Source organism: Scylla paramamosain, chromosome 47, assembly GCF_035594125.1.
Source record: "Scylla paramamosain isolate STU-SP2022 chromosome 47, ASM3559412v1, whole genome shotgun sequence".
Classification (NCBI taxonomy): domain Eukaryota; kingdom Metazoa; phylum Arthropoda; class Malacostraca; order Decapoda; family Portunidae; genus Scylla; species Scylla paramamosain.
This window is the reverse complement of record NC_087197.1, coordinates 510,001-535,000: the sequence shown is the minus strand read 5'-3', so window position 1 is coordinate 535,000 and position 25,000 is coordinate 510,001. Positions and strand designations below refer to the sequence as shown.

Genomic DNA, 25,000 nt, shown 5'->3' with positions numbered 1-25,000 from the left:
ATCAGTATCCTCGTTAGTGTGTGTGCCCAGAGAGAGAGAGAGAGAGAGAGAGAGAGAGAGAGAGAGAGAGAGTGAGTGAGTGTGTGTGTGTGTGTGTGTTTACCATTTCTTCCTGAACTAAAAAAAAATAAATAAATAAATAAAAAAATAGTCGAATACAAACATGCAAGAAAGGTATTACTGAGGTCTTGTTTCCCATTTTTTGTTCTTCTTTTCTCGTCCTTATGAAAGAAAATGTACAATTGTCGGGGTGACTAGTGAAAAGTCATTTATTTATTTATTTTTTCCTTTATTTATTTATTTATTTTTTCTTTCTTATTTTCAAGGTAATTAAGGGATGCTTTATTTGGAAACGTATATTAGCTCTCTCTCTCTCTCTCTCTCTCTCTCTCTCTCTCTCTCTCTCTCTCTCTCTCTCTCTCTCTCTCTCTCTCTCTCTCTCTCTCTCTCTCTCTCTCTCTCTCTCTCTCTCTCTCTCGTATATTTCTTTCCTCAACCCTTTTTTTTATTCCTTATGCAAAAATTATTGCTTTCCTTTTTTTATTTCCCCTATATTATTGCGTCTATATTTTTTTCCTCCAGCTGAAATTAAAATTCTCTGGGTTTTTTTCATTTTCCACAATATTTTTTTTTTCATTTTCTCCCCTTTTTTTATTTTCTTTGTCTTCTTTTTTCCATTTTTTCCCTCCAGTGCAAATCAACATCACCACTTTACTGTCCCAATATTTACAACATTTCCTCTCTATTTTCCTTTCCCTTTTTATATTGCTTCCCAATTTTCCCCCATTCTGTACTCAAAGAAGTCTCTGATCCATGTTTCCTTTCTCCGTCTCCTGTTTTTCCCCTTCCACGCAAACCACTAATAGCGTCCTCTGTTTGTCTCCTCCCCCAGACGGCGCTGACGACAAGCCCTTCATGGTGGATATGAAAGAGATGAGTGGCTACGAGAAAAACCTCTATCTCTACTCGGTAAGGCCAGGGCGTGTGTGCGTGTGTGTGTGTGTGTGTGTGTGTGTGTGTGTGTGTGTGTGTAGCTCTAGCCTCTTGAAGTTTCCCTCTGTGTGTGTGTGTGTGTGTGTGTGTGTTTTCCATCTATTACTCTACCATCGTCTCTAACTCCAAATCCTTGTACTTCCTATTCTCCTGTCCCCTTCCTTCACCTCCTTCATCTACCCCTTCAGGAGGAGATGGCGGACAGGCCCCGGGTATCAATGATGATCAACTCCTTGGCAAATTACAACGCCACCATCCCGTCTGCCGAGGAGAGCGACAACAAGCCGCAGAAGGCGAAGGCTAACTTGGGCACACTGATGGGGGTGTTCCTGCCCTGCATTCAGAACATCTTCGGAGTTATCCTCTTCATCCGCATGCCCTGGATCGTGGGGACGGCTGGGGGTGCCCTGGCCTTCACCATCGTGTTTATGTGCTGTTGTACGGTGCGTGGTGCTGCCCTGGTGGTGATGGTGGTGTCTAGATACCATACATGATGTTATTCAACCCTGTGTGATCTGCAAAGCCTAACCTGTCACTCTCTCCTCCCACAGACCTTCCTTACTGGTATCTCTATGTCTGCCATCGCTACAAATGGAGTGGTGCCTGCCGGAGGTTCTTATTTTATGATCTCTCGCTCCCTGGGGCCTGAGTTTGGTGGGGCTGTGGGGCTGCTCTTCTACACCGCCACCACTGTTGCTGCTGCCATGTACATCATTGGTGCTGTGGAGATATTGCTGGTGAGAGACAGGTGGAGACACAGATAGATGCAGGTAGACAGTGTAATCATTGGTGAAGATACTGCTGGTGAGAGAGAACCTTGCTACATTTACTTACAGACTTACATGGCAATAGGTCACTTTTGTTATATCATAGGACGCTTACAGCCCTCTCACACATGCCAACTAAATTTAATTCTATCATAACCAACCCAGAAAACTTTTCCCTTATATACCTCTTCATCTCCTTGTCTAACTGTTTTGCACTGTAAGGCCCCAATGTGCTTGCTGCTTGTCACTTTACAAACCCTGAGAAGTGAAAGGGTCCCATGAGATCAGAGGACAGACTGAAGGAGGAGAGTATCAGTGTACAAGACTTCTGGCTGTGACTGTACATATATTCATTCATCTTTCCCTCCTCCACTGCCAGACGTACATGGCGCCTAGCATCTCCATCTTCGGCGACTTCACCAAGGATCCGAGTATCATGTACAACAACTTCCGTGTGTTCGGCACCATCCTGCTGTGGATCATGTGTACCATCGTCAGCATCGGCGTGGCCTTCGTCAGCAAGTTCGCTGCAGTAGCACTGGCCTGCGTCATCGGCTCCATCATCGCCATCCTCGTCGGTATCTTCTACAACATTAATGGATCCGACAAGATGCAGTGAGTGTTTAGACAGAGAGAGAGAGAGAGAGAGAGAGAGAGAGAGAGAGAGAGAGAGAGAGAGAGAGAGAGAGAGAGAGAGAGAGAGAGGCTAATAGGTGGGGAGATGAAGTTTTAGGACAAATAAAATAGAGAAAGAGGGAGAGAACTAGTTGAGGAGGAGGAGGGAAGATGAGAGAAATGAAGAGTCTGGAAGAGGAGGAAGGGGAGGAGGATATGAGAGAGAGAGAGAGAGAGAGAGAGAGAGAGAGAGAGAGAGAGAGAGAGAGAGAGAGAGAGAGAGAGAGAGAGATAATGGAGTGAAGGAAGAATAAGGAGTTCATTATGTTTTTCATTTTGCAAACTTTTCAAATATTTAACTTTAATTTTCTCCTCCTCAAGTAATAGAACTTTTCCCCTCCTCCTCCTCCTCCTCCTCCTCCTCCTCCTCCTCCTCCTCCTCCTCCTCCTCCTCCTCCTCCTCCTCCTCCTGCTCTTCATTATCTCACATTTTTCTCCTTCATTTGAGTTTTATTCTTTTGAAACACACACACACACACACACACACACACACACACACACACACACACACACACACACACACACACACACACACACACACACACACACACACACACACACACACATTATGAGTCAAACATTTCTGCATTTAAATACATAAATTCCTTTAAACACTCTCTCTCTCTCTCTCTCTCTCTCTCTCTCTCTCTCTCTCTCTCTCTCTCTCTCTCTCTCTCTCTCTCTCTCTCTCTCTCTCTCTCTCTCTCTCTCTCTCTCTCTCTCTCTCTCTCTCTCTCTCTCTCTCACCCATTCATCACCATCTAAATTCCAGCACATCTAGACTAACTTACATCCCATCCCAGTATACCCCAGCCTGACCTAACCTCCTGTGGCAGTGTCGTATGTATTGTGTATGTTCATAGAGAGAAAATACTTAAGTGTGTTTATAAGAAGACACTTATCCTTTAATTTTTGATGACCACTTTTGACTCTCCAGGGACCGGGTTCTCAGTGGGCTTTTTTCAGATTATAGTTTTGTTGCTTTGGCTGGTGTCCCTCCTACAAAAAAATAAAGAAAAATTGCCCTATATTCCCCTGTGGTGTTTTCTATGATACTCTAACCAATGGCCTGTATTCAGAATGTGTCTCCTGGGGGCTCGGCTGCTCACCCAAGTGTCAAACTGCACAAAGGAACCTGGTGGCCCTCTTTGGAACATCTACTGTGTCAAGGAGAACAACACTATTGCTGAGAATATCGAGGACTGCGACATGTACTTCCAGACCCACAACGTGTCCGAGAAGAGAGCCATTGTGGGCCTTGCGTCTGGGATGTTTACTTGTGAGTGTCTGTGTGTGTGTGTGTGTGGTTGTTTCCAGTCATTGTGGGGCTTGTGTTTGGTTTGTTAACCTGTGTCTGTTGTGTTGTGGTCATGTGAGGTAGTGTTTGGCTTGTTTATGTCTCTTTTGTGTGTGTTTGTACGTGTGTGTGTGTGTGTGTGTGTGTGTGTGTGTTTAGTCAGTGTGGGGACATTGAAAGAAATGAGAGAAGAATAATCGTTCAAGAATAAAGTTTAAATCATAAGCTCCACTACCCAACTCACTAACTCATTCACTCACCACCCTCCTCACAAGCCCCACTACCCAACTCATTACTCACCACCCTCTCCCCACAGCCAATCTGGGGCCACACTTTGGAAAGAATGGGCAAATCGTGGCCAACTCTGACGACCCAGATGATTATGAGTCGCTGAACAACCCGACTTACAACCAGGTCATCATCGACATCACCACCTCCTTCACGGTGTTGGTTGGCATCTTCTTCCCCTCATGCACTGGTAAGGGTTGTGTTCACCTTGTTTGTCTTGTATGCAGGGGCTGGCCAAGTGGTGGTGGTGGTGTGATGAGAAGGTAAACAAGTGGATTTCGTGGTGGTGTGGATGGGAGGCAAACAAATGGTGGTGCTGGTGTGGTTTGGGAAAATAAGCGTAATTAACTTAAAAATACCTTCTTTTATAACTTAATTATTTCTACCTGTACCTGGAGTTTACAAGATTCCCAAAACCTCTGAAGAATATTTATAAATGCACTTGATACCTTAAAATTCACATTCGCGACCTTATGACCACTTCCTTCCTAACCTGATGACCTGACCTAACCTAACCCCATTCCTCCTTTGTATGCTCCCCAAAATACACATGACATATGTTAAAATCCTTATTCGTGACCTGATAACCACTTTCTTCCTAACCTGATTGACCTGACCTAATGACCTGGTGACCTAACAATGCCTCACCCCCGCAGGTATCATGGCCGGGAGCAACAGGTCCGGTGATTTGGCCGACGCGCAGAAGAGTATTCCCATTGGTACTTTGGCTGCCATCTGTACTACCTCCTTCGTGTATCTCTCCTACCTCCTCCTGTTCGCCGGCTCCTACGACATCCTGCTTATGCGTGACAAGTGAGTTATCTCTCTCTTTTTCTCTCTATTTTGTTGTGTCGTATTTGCTGTTTTTTCTATCTCGTGTGTTTGTGTTTGTTTGTTGGTGTTTCTTCTTTGTTTCTTTATTTTTTTCCTTGTTTTAGTGTTATTGTTTCATCTCTCTCTCTTTCTCTATCTCTCTCATTTCTCTTGCTTCAGCTACCCATAATTCTACACATTACCACCACTACCGCCTCACCTCCATCACCTGTCCACTACCCCGCAGGTTCGGCTACAGTGTTGGGGGGTCGCCTGGCCATTGCAGCGATATCATGGCCAAATGAGTGGGTCATCCTGGTGGGATCACTGCTCTCCACCATCGGGGCAGGGCTGCAGTCACTCACTGGCGCCCCAAGACTCATGCAAGCCATCAGCAAGGACAACATTATCCCATTCCTGTCGCCATTCAGTGTGTCATCAGCACGTGGGGAGCCTCTGCGGGCCCTCCTGATTACCGGATGTAAGATATGCTTTTTTTACTTCATTTTGTCACATTAAGCCATCTGCCCATTTGCTCATTCACTTGCCTAACTTAACCTAACCTAACCTAATGTAACCTAATCAAACCAAACCCACTCAATCACCAGCATTTTCTCTCACCAGGCATCTGTCAGCTGGCCATCCTTATCGGCAACCTGGACTACATCGCCCCCATTCTGTCCATGTTCTTCCTCATGTGTTACGGCTTCGTCAACCTTGCCTGTGCCCTCCAGACTCTCCTGCGCACCCCCAACTGGCGGCCGCGCTTCAAATATTACCACTGGTGAGTCTCGCGGCAGGAGGAGAAGGAGTAAGAGGAGCAGGAGAGGGAATGCAAGGGAAGGTTATAACAAGAGATAGGGAGGGTATATTATGATGAAGAGGTGTAGCAGGTAGGAGGAACAGGAAAGAGAACAGGAAAATGATGAAGAGAAATAATATTAATAAACAAGAAATTACTGAAAGAACATTTAAATCAGAGATCGAGAGGGTAGATAAAGATGAAGAAAAGCAGAAGGAGGAGGAGGAGGAGGAGGAAGAAGAGGAGAAAGAGATAAAGACCCACTCTCTCATCCCCAGGTCCCTGTCATTCGTGGGGCTGTCACTCTGCATCACGGTAATGTTCATGACATCCTGGTACTATGCCCTGCTGGCCATGCTCATCGCCGGCATTATTTACAAGTACATTGAGTTCCGAGGCGCAGAGAAGGAGTGGGGAGACGGCATCCGTGGTCTGGCCCTCTCTGCTGCACGCTACTCCCTGCTCAGGCTAGAGGAAGGTTGGTGTTAATGTTGCTGTAATCTTTTCATCCACACCTTCCTATGACTTGATCTCTGAAGAGGGAGGTTTCAAGACATTTATCCTCCAATTTTAGATCACCTTTTTTACCTTTCTTTCAGGACTGGCACCTCAGTGGACCCTTTTTTTCTTGTTACCCTTTATGTTGCTCCTCGCTAGTGCCTCTCTTGCATGAAAAAGAAAAATAAACAGTCCACTTTGCACTAGTGTTAATCTAGGTGTAATCTCCCCCCAGGCCCTCCACACACCAAGAACTGGCGTCCACAGATTCTGATCCTTTCCAAGCTAACCAAGGACCTTGTGCCCAAGTACAAGAAGCTGTTCACCTTTGCCTCGCAGCTCAAAGCCGGCAAGGGACTCACCATCGCTGTGTCTGTCATCGAGGGAGAGTACGCGGTGAGGAGCCTGTTGCCTTGTCTTGAAAATTATCTGTATGTCTGTATGATATGTCTTCTGTACCTTCCCCTCTCACACACACACCTCCCCATCTCTCTCATCTTCACTGTCTCCCTCCCTCTCTCCCTCTCTCACGCACCTCATGTCCACCCACAGAAGAGTTATGGGGAGTCACACGCAGCCAAGCAGAGTCTTCGCCGTGCCATGAATGAGGAGAGAGTGAAGGGCTTTGTGGACACTCTCATTGCCAAGAACATCACCGAGGGAATTAGCCACATGTAAGCCCTGCGTTGCTCCTCACTAACTTCATATTTGTGTCTATTTTCTTCCATGTTTCCATGTTTATTGGTGTTCTCTCATCTTCTTTGTATTTGTTGTTGTTCTTGTATTTATTTTTGCTTCTATTTTAGTTTAATTCTGTCTTTTTCCTTCACTGTTTTCATATTTGCCTCTGTCGTCATTTCTGTATCCACTTTTACTTGTGTTCTCTTCATCTTCCTCTATTTATTTCCTTCTTTCGCTGTCTTCATTTCTTTCTGCCTTTGTCCTCACTTACTCCATGTGTGGCTGTGATTTTCTCTATATCCATCTTTATCTGCATTATCTTCATCTTCACCTCACACTGGTCACTCATCCTCATACTCATTTCATTTCTGCTTTCTTCACTCTTCCTGACAACTTACCATCATCACTTTCACAAGCATCTAGACATGCTACTATCATCCTCACCTCACATTGTTCACTTATCCTCATATTCACTTCATTTCCACCTTCACTCCTGACAACTAACACACCGTCACCCTCCGGCAGCATCCAGACGTGCGGGTTGGGCGGCATGAAGCCAAACACCGTCATCCTGGGCTGGCCGTACGGGTGGCGTCACTCCCCAGACGAGAGGTCATGGCGCGTGTTCCTGGACACTGTGCGTAATGTGTCGGCTGCCAAGATGGCCCTGCTCGTCCCCAAGGGCATCAACTTCTACCCTGATTCCATGTCCAAAGTATCCGGCACCATTGATATCTGGTGGATTGTGCATGACGGCGGCCTGCTGATGTTGCTTCCCTTCCTGCTGCGCCAACACAAGGTGGGTCACTGCCTGTCACCCTTATAGTCCCATCTGTTACCCTCCTCTTGCTCATCCTTTTTTTTTTTTCTATGTAGGAGGGACACTGGCTAAGGGCAACAAAAATCCAATAAAAAAGAAGCCCACTGAGATGCCAGTGTTTCCTGTTTTTTTCCTGCGTTTCTTTTAAGATTAATAAGGGCTAAAGTCAGCTTCTCTAACCACAATTGCATTTTTGTTTCATTTTGTACCAAACATCATGTCGTGCTGTGGTTATTGGCATAGGGCTGTGGCAGTGAGGTGCACCCACACAGGGAAGCTGCATCACTTGGTACAATGAATCACAAGGAGGAACCACATTGGCCTTGCTCAGTAGCCCCTGTAGGAGGTACACCTATCAGAATTCCCCCCTGCCAGAGAAGGAATCCAGCTTAGGAAACATATCGTTCAAACCCCCTAAGGGAAAATAAGATGAAATGATGTAGTGTGGGGGTGAGCAAGACACTTTAACCTTCTGAGCTCAGCGGCTGTCTTACACTCTTTAGAATAAAATTACATGCTTTCGTTAAGTTTCATAGATACTGTTTTGTAATCAGAGCCGTGTGTTGTCTAGTGAAATTCTTGGCATAAAAGTATTGAGTTTCGTATGATATGAAGCTAGAATAGGATCATTTAATATGTCTCAAAAAGTCAGCTGGATTTTAAGGATCAATATTTCTTCAGTGCATTTACAATTACAGTTTTACATTTCTGCTTATAGGTTTGGAAGAACTGCAAGATGAGAATATTCACAGTGGCTCAGCTTGAAGACAACAGCATCCAGATGAAGAAGGACCTCAAGACTTTCCTGTACCACCTCCGCATTGAGGCCGAGGTGGACGTGGTGGAGCTGGTGAGTCCATTGATGACCGTCCACATTCTGTTGTTAGTTACTTTTATTATTTGTTATTTGTTTCGTAGTTTTTGTTGATTTTTTAAGTCTTGTAATTTTTTTCTCTTTGTGTTTTCCTTTTGTTTATCTGTTTCTTTCTTCTTCACTTTCTTGTATCTTCTTTTCGTTTTGTGCAGAATAGTGAAATTAAATTAATTCAAATGTTACTAAGAAAAAGAAAAATTTGGAAGTAGAGGAGATGGAAATTTAGTAAGAAAAGGACAGTTAAAAATAATAAATGAAATATAAACATAATGGAGAAAAAAAAAAATTGAAAACGAAAAAATAAATAAAATTCAGAACAAAAATAAAAACTGGAAACTCAAAAAAAAAGTAAAAAAAAAAAAAGAACAACAACAGAAAACCACAAAAATAAAAACAACAACAACAAAAAATAAAAACAAAACAAAATACAAATAAAAACATCACTAACCCTTTCTTTGGCCGGCAGATGGACAGCGACATTCAGACATACACCTACGAGCGGACATTGATGATGGAGCAACGTACACAAATGCTTAAAGAACTCAGACTCAACAGGAAGGAGAAGCTGAACATAGTAAGTCAATCATTTCTCGTTAGCTCGGAAATTAAACAGGTATTAATCTTATGTAGGAGAGTACAGGTGTGTCTATTCAGATATGTCAGTGCAGGTGTGTTTCGGTTAATGAGCAAATACTTAACTGACTTTTTTCTCCCTTAGTCAGGTGTAAGGCAGTCCACAGGTGTGTTTTCATGAGTTTTTGGTGCTTTCAGTTAGGTGTGGTACGTATGTAGATGTATTCAGGTGTGTTGATTGATTAAAATTTACCTGCTGCTTTCAGAGTCAGGTACATGATGGTCTATATACGTTAATACAGGTGTTTTAATTGATTACAAGATACCTGGTGCTCTGTCAGGTATGTGTTGGTCCATATATAACTACAGGTGTGTTAATTAATGATAATTTGGTGCTTTCAGAGTCAGGTATAAGTTGGTTTGTATGTAAATAATCTCAGGTGTGTTGATTAATGAGAAACTACCTGGCTATACATATATTTGCATGTAAACTGTAGTATGTATAGAGTTCTTAGGAGTTTATAGGAATATGTAATGAAGAATATTGTTAGTGATGTATTTAGAAGTATATTTGATGTAGCTGTGTGTATGTAAACATTTCATACAAATACAGGGCAGATTTCCTCTCTTTTACAGCCTCATTGAATTAAAGTTTCATATTTCACTGTAGAATTAACACAGAATTTAAACGTGGAGATAAGAAATCCTGTTTTTTTATATATATTTTTTCTCTTTTTTTTTCTGATATGAATTAATTGTCTTTCATTGTATTTGTTCTCCAGTGTATTAATTGTGATGGTTGAGTATAGTGTGACCTTGAAGTCGAGGTCACAGGTCATGATTCAGGTCACAGTGATTATGATAATGAGTAGTGATGATTATTGTAGCTCTTTAGGTCATCAGATTTAGTGATATTGTATTAAACCATTTATCTTATATAATATTACTACTGTTCTCTCTCTCTCTCTCTCTCTCTCTCTCTCTCTCTCTCTCTCTCTCTCTCTCCTCTCTCTCTCTCTCTCTCTCTCTCTCTCTCTCTCTCTCTCTCTCTCTCTCTCTCTCTCACATTGACTCCCCCAACCTCTCACTCTCACTCTCTCTCTCCGCCTCTCCCTGCCCCTCCTGGCACGGCCTTTAGTCGGAGCTAGGGTTTGAGGCTGCCGACATTGAGGACAAGCTTCCTTTGGTGTGTGAAAAGCATTTATTACACTCCTCTCTTTGTCTGTCCGTCTGTGTGTCTGTCCGTCTATCTGTCTGTCTGTCTGTCTGTCTGTCTTTGTTGATATTTTTTTTTATTTTTTTTTTGTCTTATTTTTCGTTTCTTATCCTTTATCTGTCTCCTTTTATCTCTTTCTGTCTTTTTTTCTTTGTCATGCCATGTTCATTCTCTCTCTCTCTCTCTCTCTCTCTCTCTCTCTCTCTCTCTCTCTCTCTCTCTCTCTCTCTCTCTCTCTCTCTCTCTCTCTCTCTCTCTCTCTCTCTCTCTCTCTCTCTCTCTCTCTCTCTCTTTGGTTCCAGCTTTGTGATATGCATTCATATTAATTTGTTGGTCTTTTGCATGCTGGTTATGACTCAGTGCATGAAGGCCCCTCTCTCTCTCTCTCTCTCTCTCTCTCTCTCTCTCTCTCTCTCTCTCTCTCTCTCTCTCTCTCTCTCTCTCTCTCTCGCTCTCGCTCTCGCTGTTATTCAGACCTGTCATTCACATTACTTAATCTGTCTCTTTGTTTCTCCCTTTCTAATCAAACTAGTCACTTTTCTTATTTATTCATTCATCTATCCTGTCTGTTTATTTAGTTTCCTGTCCGAATGATGAGTTTTGAGTCAGCCGGTCACTAGCATTTAACCACACACTAACCGATTGCTAGTCTTGGGCGAACGAGTTGACTGGTGACTGGCCGGGTGAGGTGAAGTGAGGTCAGGTCAGGTACAGCCAGGTGCAGTCAAGTAGTAAGATTAAGTACTAGTGAAAAACTCTAATTTGATATAAGAAATACATTAAAGAAAATAAAAACTGGTGAGATACGATTATTTTGACAGCATAGAAAATTGTTAATTCTTGGGGGAAAAAGGGAAAACACACACACACACACACACACACACACACACAGTTTTACATTCTCACCTCTTAGGCTTAACCAGTTTATAATTTCCCAATAGTAAATGACAGAGTTACCTTGCTGAGTTAATTAATTTGATGTAAGTACCTGTGTTTACCTGACTTCACTATTACCTTGCTTATTAATACCACCACTATCATCACTACCATTGTCACTTATGTAATGCACTCTCCCACACATGCACTGGATAGCTATAGATAAGGAGGTACTTGTTAACACACACACACATACACATCAAGATCTTAAGCCCATTAAAATATATAGACAATTACATAACCTTGTCTGAAATCCTGTAAACTGCAACTAAACACACACACACACACACACACACACACACACACACACACACACACACACACACACACACACACACAGACAGTCACCATTCTCCTCACCACACCTGCCTCCCTTTCACACTTTTAACGTTTTGCGAATTCAACTCAAAACGGACATTAGTAGAACATTCAGTTTACTTATTAGTCATTCAATTAGTCCAGTAGTTAGTCAATGCTCTAGTTTAGTTATAACCTTATCTATTTTCCGAGCACATAGTTTCCTGGCAGTATCTTAATCTTATGTGTTTCTTTTCCTGCAGCCGGGAAAATGATAGATTAGCTCTTATTTTTTCTTATTATATTCTCATTATTAGTCCTTACCCCAATATAGAGTTCCTTTTTGGGGTTTAGATTTAGATATATAGAGCTGTAGAGTCTTTTCTACCACCCCTTTTGCTCTTTGCGTGCGTGTGTTTGCGTGTGTGTGTGTGTGTGTCTGTGTGTGTGTGTGTGCGTTTATTTTCTGTATCTTCCTTGATCTCTATTTTCATGCCTTCTGTTGTGTAAGATTCACCCTTGCTAGACTGTGATATATTAAGCAACCAGGTATATATAAAATCACACTTCTTACTGTTATTCATCCAAGCTATACGTATATTTCAGCTTTCTATCAAGTCAAGTAGGTTTAAACATGCTAGGTTGTGATATATTGAGCATCTAGGCAAAGAGAGACACTCACCCTGCCTCTTGTCATTATTTAAGCAAGGTACAGTTAAATATCAGTTCTTTAGCAGCATGTGTGTAGGTGGAGAGGTGGCTGGTTTGGGCAGAGGCAGGGAGAGGAGGGGGAGTGAGGTGAGGCTTGGTTTGGGGGCTGGATGTGAAAAATGACAATTGTCTTAAGTTATCTAAATTGTTTATTTGTGTGTGTGTGTGTGTGTGTGTGTGTGTGTGGACAGATAATAGATAACGCGAGAAACCGTAATCACACACGCATACGCACACACAGTCATTACACAACGCATCATCTCTCATTACCTCATCATATCCTTGCATCACGTTCATCTTAACATCGCACACCTTCTCTTCCCCTTCCCTGGTCATATATCTTTATCATGTCTTTAGTATGATAGTGGTGATGTTGGTGGTGGTGGTGGTGGTGGTGTTGGAGAGAGAGAGAGAGAGAGAATAGTGATGTAATATAGTTGGTGATAATGGTGATGGCTATAAGGATGATTATGTAATATCAACAGCATGAAATGTATACTTTTATTTGCAGATTGAGCCCAATAACATCAGGGTATGGAAATGTTCTGCACCTCCTCTTCTTCCTCTTCCTCCTCCTCTTCCTCTTCCTCTTCCTCGTCCTCCTCTTTTTCAGCCTCCTCTAATAAACGTAGATATTTTGCATTGCCTCTTATATCTAAAGCTGTACACTTCTCTTGTTGTCTAATTAACACACACACACACACACACACACACACACACACAATAATGCATATGTTCCTATATTAGTTTTGTCTTTTATTGAATCTATTTTCGTTTTTTTTTTCTAGTTTATCTAAAATTTCCATTACATTTTTTCTTCTCTTTTAGTTTTCTTCATCTTATTTTCATTCAGTACATACATTTGTTCGTTATTTTATTCTTTGTCCACTTTTCTAATCTTTTTTTAGTTTATCCTCAGTTTCGAAAAACTTTCATCCTCTTTTCTTTTAGTTTCCCTCTTCATTTTATCTGTTTCCTATTTTCTATTTCAGTTTCCTGCACATTATGATTTTCAGGCTTTGATTTCCTTCTTTCCTTTCCTTTTTTTCCTTTCATTTCATCATCAGCTGTGAAATGGAAAGTTTAATTTAAGTTTTTTATTTCAGTTTTGCCATCAGGTGTAAACTTGGTAACCTGACCTTCATAACCTCAATTACATTTATTTTCTTGTTTTTCAGATTATATTACTGCTTAGAAAAATCCCCATATACTTTCTTTTTTAATTTTCTTAGTTTGCTCTTTTCTTTTCTCTCAATTTTTCTTCCTCTTGGTTCAATTTTGCTTTCCTCTGTCTGTTTTACTTTTCAGTCCCTTTTCCTTGAGTCAAACAACAATAACAACAACAAGTACTAGATGTTGTTCAGTCTGGAGCGCTTGGGTCTGAAACTAATGCTGATCTTGAAAGCTCTTTAAGATTTATTAATAGCTCACTGTTATACTCTCTCTCTCTCTCTCTCTCTCTCTCTCTCTCTCTCTCTCTCTCTCTCTCTCTCTCTCTCTCTCTCTCTCTCTCTCTCTCTCTCTCTCTCTCTCAGGAATGCACTTGTTTTGTTTCTTTATTATTAAACAGTAATACCGCTCTTCCTCCTCCTGCTCCTCCTCCTCTTCCTTCCCCTCCTCCTCCTCCTCCTCCTCCTCCTCCTCCTCCTCCTCCTCCTCCTCCTCCTCCTCCTCCTCCTCCTCCTCCTCCTCCTCCTCCTCTGTGTTATGGAGAAATGGCCTGTTGACCCTTGTAGCTTGTGGGGGCCCAGCACACACACACACACACACACACACACACACACACACACACACACACACACACACACACACACACACACACACACACACACACACACACACACACACACACACACACACACACACACAGAACCTCTCGACAACATTTAATTACATGAATATCAAAATTTCTCTTGTATAGTATTAAGAGCAAATCTACTTTTTATGTTCCAATTGGTTACAGATTACATATTATTAAGTATTGTTTAAGTTACTTGAGTTTAAGTTGTAAGTCTTAAGTAAGGTACAGCACAGTGTTTTACTATGTTAAGTTACGTCAAGTGTGTTTTGATGATGAGGTTTAGTACTACTACTACTACTACATACATGTGTACATACAGTTGGTTGAAAATGCCATTAATATGCACGATGCCTTGACCCTTATGTGCAGAATGACTAATTAAAAGCATCGTGGATTGAAGATAATTAAGATTACAGGTTAATTAAACTGTGTGAAGGGAAGAGTAACAAGATCACAACAAAAGTATGACGTGATAAAACAGTAAAAGCAAAAAAAAAAAAAAAAAAGAAGAAGAAAATCACATAACATGAAACAATAAAATAACAGCAATAACTTTATATAACAACCACTAAAGCACTCCAGCGGATGCAGTAAAAAAAAACACTAATTGATTCAACACATAAAAAAAAAACGTAAAAATAAGCAAACTACATAACGATGAGTGACATCACAAACTATCAGAAGCTTTAATCACTGATAACAGAAAAAAATCAATCACATCTTGGCCTGACCTCATTTGCTCATAAGGCATCGTGCTTGACCCTCACAAAACCCTGATAAAAGATAGCACAGGAATGCACAACACACCAGGTGCCTCCCCCCTGGGCCTTGTCTGGGCTGTGGCTGGCAACCCTCACTACTCCCTCGTGGTGGTGCATGTGTGTGTGTGGCGTGGTGTGTGTGGTCACTAACAAGCCCGTGTGCATCCATAAACCTCCCTCTTGCTCTGTAATCTCAAGCTTAGTTGCAGAATTTGGTCTAGTGATTTGTATAAAGTTCTGTGTGAGTTATTTGTTTCATCTTCTTACAAATGTCAGGACTTATTCTCAAATATATTAAGGCTGTGATAGACCAGTTACTAGTTGTTTTCCTTACTTGTCTTCGTTCAAGTTAAAAGAGCAAGTTAATGATTGATTCAAGTGCTTTCATAGTTACATGTTGAAGGTTCATGCCTCCTAAAAATTTAATTAAGAAGAAAGTATTGTTTTCTTGGATCTAAACTCATCTTTTTTCTGTTTTATCCTAATGTAAAGTCAGATTCATGTACTTTTGTGAATCTTTTAACAATATCACAACCAAAATTAAAATACTAGTTTCTTCAAGATTTAAAAAGTTAGGTGACAAAAAGTACAGCACAAAAAAGTGGTCACACTTAAACTGGGCCACAGTGGTGATGAGAGAGGAGCAGTGAGCGGCGAGTCAGTGCACTGACACTCTGCATGACCCACAGGTGCAGGCCATCGTGGACCACCACCACCCAACCGGGGAACACTCCGCCAGCAAGGTGCGCTTCAAGGAGAACGAGCCGGCCGTGGACTCGGATGCAGAGGCGGAAATGGTGAGTGGAATTTCTGCACGTGTTTGTTGAGTGCCTCAGCCTGAAGACTTGTACTGGGTGGCAGCTACTGGGGTCTGTGAGGGACTCCTAATGGTATTTAATGTTCAGTGTTTTATCCTGAGTAGTTTAAGGAGCTGTAATGGTAGTCATGGGAGTGTTTCTTGTTCACTGTCTTATCTTGAGGACTTCTGTAAGGTTTATTGGTAGTTATTGGGTCTTACAATGGCATCTCAAGCTGTGAAGATAAGGTAGAGCTTTTTTTTTCTTTTTTCTTTTTTTTTTTCATGAGAGGCTCTGGCCAAGGGTAACTAAAGGACAAAAAGAAAAAGAAAATACAAGGAAGGCCAGGAAGAGGTGCACATATGTATGTATATAATGCTGAGTGTGACATTGGACATTTCAGAGCGGCACGTCGGAAGACACTGAGAAGAAGAGCAAGAACGAATGCTTCAAGAAACTACTGACACTCAAACCGTATGTGTTGTCTGTTCTGCCTGTACAAGTAGTGATAGTAGTGGTGATGGTGGTGGTAGTAGCAGTGACAGGGGAGGTGGAAGTGAAAAAATCAATTGTGAATGAAAATTTTAGAACCACCAGGGATAGTTAAAGAGACAGTCCATGCTTCCCTCTCTCCTACTCCTCTTTCTTCTCCTCATCCTCCTCCTTTGTTGCCTCCCACTTCATCTTCCACCTCGTATAGTGATTTTAAGCCTCAGTTCTCTCTGGTAGGCCGAGGATGGTTATAAAATCCACACCTTTGTCCTCTCTCTTCCTGTCATCTTTCTCTTCCATTTCTTCCACTTCATCTGCCTAATGGTGTGGGTGACGCTGCAGGGACGAGGCCAACGTGAGGAGGATGCATACGGCCGTCAAGCTGAACGAGGTGATTGTCAACAAGTCCCACAATGCTCAGCTGGTCATCATCAACCTTCCCGGTCCGCCCAAGACGTCCCGCCCAGAGTCCGAGAGCAACTATATGGAGTTTCTGGAGGTGCTGACGGAGGGCCTGGAGCGGGTGCTGATGGTGCGGGGCGGCGGCAGGGAGGTCATCACCATCTACTCCTGAGTGGCGTGGTGGTGCGGAGTGGTGGTGGTGGCGGCGGTGGTGTCACGAGTCACATTCCACACACGCGATGGTTCTTGGTTGTGTGGTGTGGTGTTGGTGGTGAGTGGTGGCGGTGGTGATGGTGCATCCTCCCCCGCCACACTCACCTGAGGCAAGGAGAGTAGTGAGAGGCTGGGCTTGTTGACGTGTGTGATGTAGTGTGGTGTGGTGTGAGGTAGGCAGGTGGTGTGTGTCTGAGTGTCTGTCAGTGGGTGCCAGTGGTAATGCCAAATATACCTGTTTTCCAATGCTGTGTTGTGGCTGCGGTGTGCCAGTGAGGGTCCGCATCTCCATGCCGGGTGCCAACCGCTGGGACCCTCCCTGGCCCCCGCAGCAGTACCTGGCACTCCCTGGGACCAGTTGGCATCCTGGACTGGGTTGTGCTGTTGTGCAGACCTGGCCACCGGTGACTGGTGACTGGTGGCAGGTCTATAAGCTGTGTACATAAAAAGTTATGTGATTAGTGTTCCAAAGGTACAATGAGTGATGAAATCTTTAATATATATACATACGTACATATACATTTATATATATATATATATATATATATATATATATATATATATATATATATATATATATATATATATATATATATATATATATATATATATATACTTATGATTTATTTTAGCTTAGATTAGAAAAGTTGCAAAGTTATGCTTGGTATTTTTTTCCACTATTTATACGTTGGGTTGGTGTGAACGCTCCGGCGAGTTGTGTAGTCACAATACTCAACTTTCAAATGATGCAGTGATGGTGTGATGGTGTCCTCAGACAGTGACGTGCTGTGACACCCTAACTCAGGACACAGAAGCAGCGGCAGCAGCAGCAGTGACAGGCAGCTACGAGGCAGTGACGCGTGTGTGGGCGGAACACTTGTTGTGCTGCTCAGCCAGACTCCGCCCGCTGCCGTGAGACTGGCAGCACACTCCCAGGTGTGGAGGCGTCCTGCCGCACACCGGGTGGCGGCAGCAGCGGCTCAGTGGCGGGCGGCACGCCCACGCCCCGGCCACTGGAGGCAGCTGCCGTGACACCATTCTGTGCTGCCTGCGTCAAGTTCAGCTACTTAGGAGGTCTTAGTTGTGATTGTAGTATATTAAGTTCATTGTCAGTGTAAGAAGAAAGTCTCTAATGATTACTGTTGACTAATATTAGCCCACAAAGCAAATAAAATAGAAGACCAAATGCCATGTGATACTTTCTGAACAGCTCACAATGTCGCAGCGTCACCCGGACGGATGGAACGGTGCCGCGCTCTGTCCGGGCGAGTGTGTCCCATGGCACACCCGGCAGTGTCTCAGGGCAATGACGACAACAACAACAACAAACAACAACAACAACAACAACAACAACAACAAGCCATCACTCACTCAACACCCCAAGCTCTTTATCCTATTCCTGTGTGTTGCCTCCTCTTCACCCTTGTTCTGGTAAAGGCATTTGTGCTGCTAACTCTAAGTGTCTCAGCTACAGTAGTTCACAAGCTCATCAGTGTTGCTTCTTTCCTTTCATTCCTTTTGAGTGTTTCGCCTTCCAGCCATTGAAATCAAAGCCGTTCTCACGTCACGCCTGGGAATGTCTGGCCCGGCTTCCCGGTCCTGGCGGTGCAGCGCCACACAAATGTGAGTGAGCTTCCACGCCGGCCGGTGGCGTCCCGAGTGCGCCAGCCACACCCTGAGAGGCTCGGCGCTCTCCTTGTCTCGGTGGACACGCCAGACACTGCACTTGTTTTGTTGCTCCTGAGATGAGTCCAGATTTCCATGGTAACTTTAGGCTGATAGATGCAGATGTGTGTGCTTGAGTAGCCCGGTCCGTTCCTTACGTTCAGCGAGTCGCTTTCACCTTTCCCGTAGCCGGCCAGCGAGAGGTAGCGTGCGTGAGGCCGGCGCTGGTCTCTGTGGCGGCCGCAGCAGGTCCAGGGCGGCTGTGGCGGCGCCGACAGAAGGCCAGCGTTGCGTCAGCTCACGTTTGTTAATAATGGACAATCAAGCTAAACATTTTCCTTTTGTTTTGGTGTTTTCTCACAAGTTTTAGGCTGAACTGTTCAAGTTGTAGGCTAAGAATTCCCTCGCAGACTTATTTACATAGAGTAGGAATTCTTTGTTGATTTACATGACAATATTGCCAAGAGTTTAGACCCTCCTCCCTCAACTAGCAACTCTCACAGTAACCTTTCCAATAGTTGTAATTGTAAAAGAGTTACACGACAATATTACTAAGGCATTAAGTCCCTGTAGCTGACATTTTTATAAAGTCTCCTTTCACACATAAACACACACACACACACACACACACACACACACACACACACACACACACACACACACACACATGCACACACACAAGGAAACATGTCCAGTAACAACTTTTGGTTTTCCTGCAGGTGTTAGAAAGATCCTGTGACAGAGGAGACCAGCTTTCTAGGAAGGCCTCAGAATATTTACAAAACCTCCCTGCCACCAGGTGAGGACAGACAGACCGAGGTACAACAGTCTTCAAAACACTTCAAGCATCACAGACCATACACAGTTCAAAAACACAAAACTTCTATGGTAGACTGTAAAAAAAAAAAGAGATTTGTCTTTTGACCAACATCTGTAAGAAAAATTGTTCAAATGTAAACATTCACATAGCAAACAGACTCAAAGAAATGGTTCAAATACAAGAAAAAAAAGTTCTGATATAAATGCAAACAGATTTTTTGAGTGTATAAATACTCTTCAATACTTTCAAAAACTTATAGAATTCTTTTGAGATGCTTCTAGGTGTGTATCTACCACCAGCCAATTTTATTACACTAGTGTGACTCTTTTACCGGCGCACTGGCTAGTTGTGAGGCGTCTGTCACCTTCTACTGGCAGCACGCAACCCTTCATGACCACAGCGAGTCTGAAGTGACAAGCAGTGTGTGGGGCTGCAGGGGTGCTGTGTGGAGACTTAGGGGCTGTGGTGGTAAGATCAAAAAAGCGTGTTTGGTGATGCACACTCCCTCCATCACCACCTCCCAGCCCAGCGTAGTGGTAAGCACACTTTGTACTCCCTTCCCTCCCTTGTAGGTCCTCGCCGCCCCTGGTCGGCTGCCACACACAATGCACAGACACAAAGCTCTGTCTATGGGTTTAAAAGCATTACCCTCTTGGAAAGTCACTCCTGGATCTTGTTCTGTTAAAAAGTTGTTTGTGGAACTGGGAAAAAAATTAGTATTTGTGGTGCATTTATTAGGAAATTAACCAAAAAATAGCTTCATTTGAATACCACAGATTTGAGAGTTGCATCTGGCCGTTGTCTCATTACGATCACTTGTGCAGCTGTGTAAAATTACCCGTCATTAATACTTGCAATCTGAAAAGTTAATTCATCCCTTCTTATGTTCATCGTAAACCACTGAAAAAAAAAATATCAAGGATCCTTAACACAACCAAACGTAAGAATAAGTGTACTGACAAGAATCATCCTGCCGGTGTGCCCTTGGGAGTAACATTGCAGCAACCCAGCCAGTGTGTTACAGGGGCACCGTTCCCTGGAGTGCCGTGAGGGAGGGTGCCAAGGGTTTACACTGGCACTCACCCACACCCCAGCCCTGACACAAGCTGAGTGGAGTCTTGTCTATGGCAGGCTTTGTGCTGTAATGTTTTCCCTTCTGTCGGCACACGCACACACAAGCCCGGCACTCACACAGATGCAAGCTCATTGTAGTGTCTGTCGGAGGGTTTGTGCTGCAACATTTTCTCTTTGTATAAACTGAACGTCGATGGGAAAAATGGCACGGATTTGTTACAAGTGAGGAGAGGTGACTTCCTTCTTTTCTGGTGGTGTGTGTGGAGGAGCAAGCCCTGTCTTTGTCTACTACTTTGTACTGCTACACACAAGGGAACAGGAGGCCACGTAAACTTGTGTAAAAAGAAAACGAGGTACCGAAAACTTGAAACCGATGTATTTAAGTAACCGTTTTTTGTAAATAGCATCGCAGCAGCAGCAGTGTCGTCCGCCACCGCCGCCACCACCGCCCACACACCCTTCTCAGTGAGGCCGTGGCGGGGGCGCTGGCGGCACGACTCAGACTAATACCGGCAGAATGTAGGATCGTGAGGTGTTTGTTAGGCAAGTGTTTCCAATATTTCCAAATGGCTCAACTTTTGGTCTTGATGGCTGAAGAGTGAAGGTGGTTCCCAGGACACAGCGTCACCTCAAAAGTCACCAGTCAGACTCACTAAACTCGTGTCTCATGTTGCCCTAAAGTAAATTTTTCCCCTTGCTCTGTTCATCACTGCTCCTCTCCTCTCTCTATAATAAGCAAGTCAAGTTTTACAGTAAAGAAGAAGGCTTGGAATCTGTCTCTGGCCCACCCATTCTCTCCATCAAGGAAGAAAAGGTTTAAAATTTTGTCTCTCTAACAAGGAACAAGAAATGATGCTAAGGAGGAAGAAAAGAACAGAATTAAACTGGTCAAAAAGAGAGGTTTTAAATTGTCTCTGTAACAAGGAAGGGAAGACAAACTCTGTATCTGCTGTCAGAGAGGAAGAGGAAGAAATTTAACACCTATCTGAAGCCTTCCTCTCTTCTCTATGCCTGGGAGGAAGAAAAGATAAAATTTAAGTCCTGATCAAGAAAAGAGGTTTACAATTTTATGTGTAATAAAAAAGCTATGCAAATTATAACTACTGTATCAAAAAGGAAGAAAAAAGATATATTAATTTCATCTAGTCTTCCTCTCTTCCCTGTACCAAGGAGGAAGAAAAAAAAAAAGAAATTAAACTCATCTGGCCCTCTCATGAATATTTTTTTAACTGGTAACAATCAATAGCTTTTTTTTTTTTATCTCAGCTTAATAACCATTTAATTATCTTAAACAGCCGGGGCACAACAACCAGCTGTTATGCCTGAAGTGCAGTGGCGCCTCAGAAAACGGCAGAAAACTTGCACCATAACTAAGATTGAGAGGCGTGGTAGAAAAGTTATAATCTATCAACATTTATCTTTCTCTGAACTAAGGAAGGGATTGTGAGGAGAGGCCATGGTGGTCAGAGATAAGGAAGAAGAGGAGGAAGACTTGCAAATCTATCTACGTCTTTGTTTCTCTGTATCAAGGGAGGAGTTGAAAGTTTGTCGAAGTAACGCACACGTTCCTGGGACCCACTCGCTCTCACCTCATTCTCATTTTAATAATCTCCGTGCTCAAATCTATAACTTTATGTAGGAATGTAGGGAACTGTGTGAACAACAAAAAAAAAATAATAAATTGTAGACTGTCTGGATTTTTGGTGTGAGTGCGTATGAGAGTGTGAGTGTGTGTGTGTACGTACGTTTAGAAAGCTCCACAACAGCTCACAGCAAAATCACAGCACTCTAAAAACCAGAAGTACTGTTAATGACACTTTAAAATGCTCCTATCCTTGACAAACTCCGCAATAACGTGTGATGTAAATAAACCAAAGAGGAGCATCAAATTTATTCAGACTGGGAGGAGATACGGCGAAGCGAGGCGGGACGAGGCGAGGCTAGGCTAGTATAGTCAGTCAGTCAGTCATTCTCTTGTCAGTGTAAATACAATGACCAAAAGGCATTAATTGAATAGGATCATGAATTTATTGTTTTGGGGCAGGGAAAGGTGATCACATATCCAAATAAAGGTATATAATAGTCACTAAGATGTCTTGTTATAAATATCCAAGAGAGAGAGAGAGAGAGAGTGAGAGAAACACCTAATTATCAGAAACATTAATTCGTTTATGAAAATTATATATATTACATTTTTTTTATAGATTACTTGGTGTTTGTAATTAATGTGACTGAAAATAGGAAAATAAAAGTTAATTATCTGTAAAATTAACGAGAAGAAACGTAAATAGAAAAAAATGAAAAAAAGAACGGGAAAAGAAGAAAAGAAGAAGAAAAACTAAGAAGACAAAGATGAAAATTAAAGAAATATGAGGGAAAGAAAAAAATTAACTAATAAGGAAAGACAGAAAGAAGTGCAGTGAAATGAGAGATAAGAAATAATAATAACAAGACCAATAGTAGAGAAAGAAAGAAAAACAGAGAATAATTAAATCAGAGAAACTTAGGTGAGTGGAAGAATGAAGAAGAATGAAGGAAACAAAAGAAAACAGGAAAAACAATAACAACAGAATATTTGTGTTAGTGAGAAATAAAAAAAAAGAAAACAAGAAAAGAGAAAAAAATAAAAGAAAAGACGTAACAATAACAACAGAACAGGAAAAGAAGGAAAATAACACCAACAGAAAATTTTGTTAGTGAAGGAGTGATTGAAAACCGGAATAAAGAACAGGAAAAAAGAAAAAAAAAAAGAAAGAACATAAAATAAGAGATAAAAGAGGAAAAAAGCAACATAAACAATTAAAATAACAACAAAATGTAGTAGTGATGAAGAGACGAAAGTAATATCTAAATAATAATGATGATGATGATAATGAAGAAGGTGATGATGATAGCGATGTACTTAAATGATCCAAAAAGACATATGTAACTATAAAAATGTAATTAAGACTCATGTAATGTAATCAGGCTGTACTTAAATGTGGCTGTGTGTGTGTGTGTGTTTGTGTGTGTGTGTGTAAGAACTGTTAATTAGTCAAGATATATATTAATCATAACTTTGTATGAGAGAGAGAGAGAGAGAGAGAGAGAGAGAGAGAGAGAGTGGAGCGTGCGATCTAGTCAGTTACATGTGTATGTGCGTGTGTGCGTGCGTCAGTGACCAGGATGAGGGACCTTTGAAATTCTGTGATGGGACGAAGAAGCAAGGACTAAACTATTTTTTGGTAATGTTGATTTTGTACGCCCGAGAGATTCCGATGTAAAGATTTTTTGAAATATACGAGAGAGAGAGAGAGAGAGAGAGAGAGAGAGAGAGAGAGAGAGAGAGAGAGAGAGAGAGAGAGAGAGAGAGTATATTAACCTCCTCTTCCACTAATTCCTGAACCCCGAGATGTGACGGACGGCGCGCGAGTGACGCAACGCAACACAACGCAACGCGACGCTAATAAATAAACGGAGAGATGTTAAAACTGATATAAACCATAAAAAAAATAATAATAATAAATAAAAAATCGCAAAAAAACAAAAACAAAACAAAAAAAGATATTAGTAGATCATTTTAACGACGTTTTACTAATGTATTCTGCATTCTCTCTTCTTTAGTATATTTATTTTTAGATGCGCAACATACTTCAATTATCGTACTACTACTACTACTACGTACATACATACATACATACATACATATAGCGCAATTATTATTATTATTATTATTATTATTATTATTATTATTATTATTATTATTATTATTATTATCATCAAAGAAGACTATCAATATATGTAATCTTTATGACTAATTATTGTCCACACATGATGCACCTTCATCTGTCATAGTCAACAGTTATGGGGAGAGCAAGGCTTGGGATGGACCCGATAGAATTTCATTAATTAAAGAAAACGGGAACAGCAACAGTAATAGTATTGATTGTTTTAAGGGATTGGACAGGAGAAAAAAATAATAAAATAAATAAATAAATAAATAAACAAGCCCCAGATAGGGAAAAAAGTGGAAATCTTTGGAGAAACTTGATAAAAACTACGATAACAGTACTTGTATTGGTTACCGTAAGGGAATGGACAGGAAAAAAAAATATAGGGAAAAAAGTGGAAATCTTCGGAGACTTGATAAAATTTAGTTGCGATAGAGGAAGTAATAGTGGGAAAAATGCAAAAGATATGAAGACGTTAATAAAAAAAATGATAATGATGATAGTAATTGTAGTAAAATTTAGGGCAGAGAGAGGAGCAGCAGGGAAAATGGAAATCTCCCGGAAAACTTAAAGGAACGTAGTAAAAATAAGGTGAGGCTAATAATTGTAGTGATGGTAATGATGGATGGCTGCACTGACACCTGGAACAGAGGCAGCGACAGGGAAAAAAATAAAATAAATAAATAAATAAATAAATAAAATGGAAATGTTTGCAGGAAGTTAACTTAGCATAATTTGAACCACGAAGAATAGGGAAGGCAAGAATGTTAAATAGAAAAAAAAAAAAAAGGAAGAAGGAAAAAAAATAAAAATTAAACTAAATGAGAAATGAGAAATAAGGAAAAAAAAAAAAAAAACTAAATAAACTGCAGTGTGTCAAGATTTTCCAAGATAATCTGAATGTTTCCCTCCCAAGTGTTGTTGTTTCCTGCCTGACTCCTTCCCCCCACCCCCCTTCACCGCCTCACGCCACGTCATCCTCCACCAGCACGTCAAAACATGTTACAAGTTACCAGCATTTCAT

At 41.9% G+C, this 25,000-nt stretch overlaps 1 protein-coding gene across 1 annotated transcript in view; it reads left to right on the top strand.

Annotated features, from left to right (window-relative positions):
- Positions 1-25,000, top strand: part of LOC135094943 (solute carrier family 12 member 4-like) — a 95,735-nt gene that overhangs the window by 69,025 nt on the left and 1,710 nt on the right. The window contains 21 exon segments of the mRNA XM_063995462.1: positions 893-969; positions 1,182-1,436; positions 1,545-1,730; positions 2,140-2,375; positions 3,515-3,714; positions 4,049-4,210; positions 4,677-4,833; positions 5,081-5,096; positions 5,098-5,314; positions 5,458-5,617; positions 5,914-6,113; positions 6,369-6,529; positions 6,686-6,807; positions 7,340-7,613; positions 8,353-8,484; positions 8,975-9,082; positions 10,220-10,267; positions 12,753-12,773; positions 15,493-15,600; positions 16,004-16,074; positions 16,435-25,000. The exon segment at positions 16,435-25,000 is cut by the window's right edge and continues 1,710 nt beyond it. Of these exon segments, the coding sequence (XP_063851532.1) occupies positions 893-969; positions 1,182-1,436; positions 1,545-1,730; positions 2,140-2,375; positions 3,515-3,714; positions 4,049-4,210; positions 4,677-4,833; positions 5,081-5,096; positions 5,098-5,314; positions 5,458-5,617; positions 5,914-6,113; positions 6,369-6,529; positions 6,686-6,807; positions 7,340-7,613; positions 8,353-8,484; positions 8,975-9,082; positions 10,220-10,267; positions 12,753-12,773; positions 15,493-15,600; positions 16,004-16,074; positions 16,435-16,666 (3,143 nt within the window). The 3' untranslated portion in view covers positions 16,667-25,000.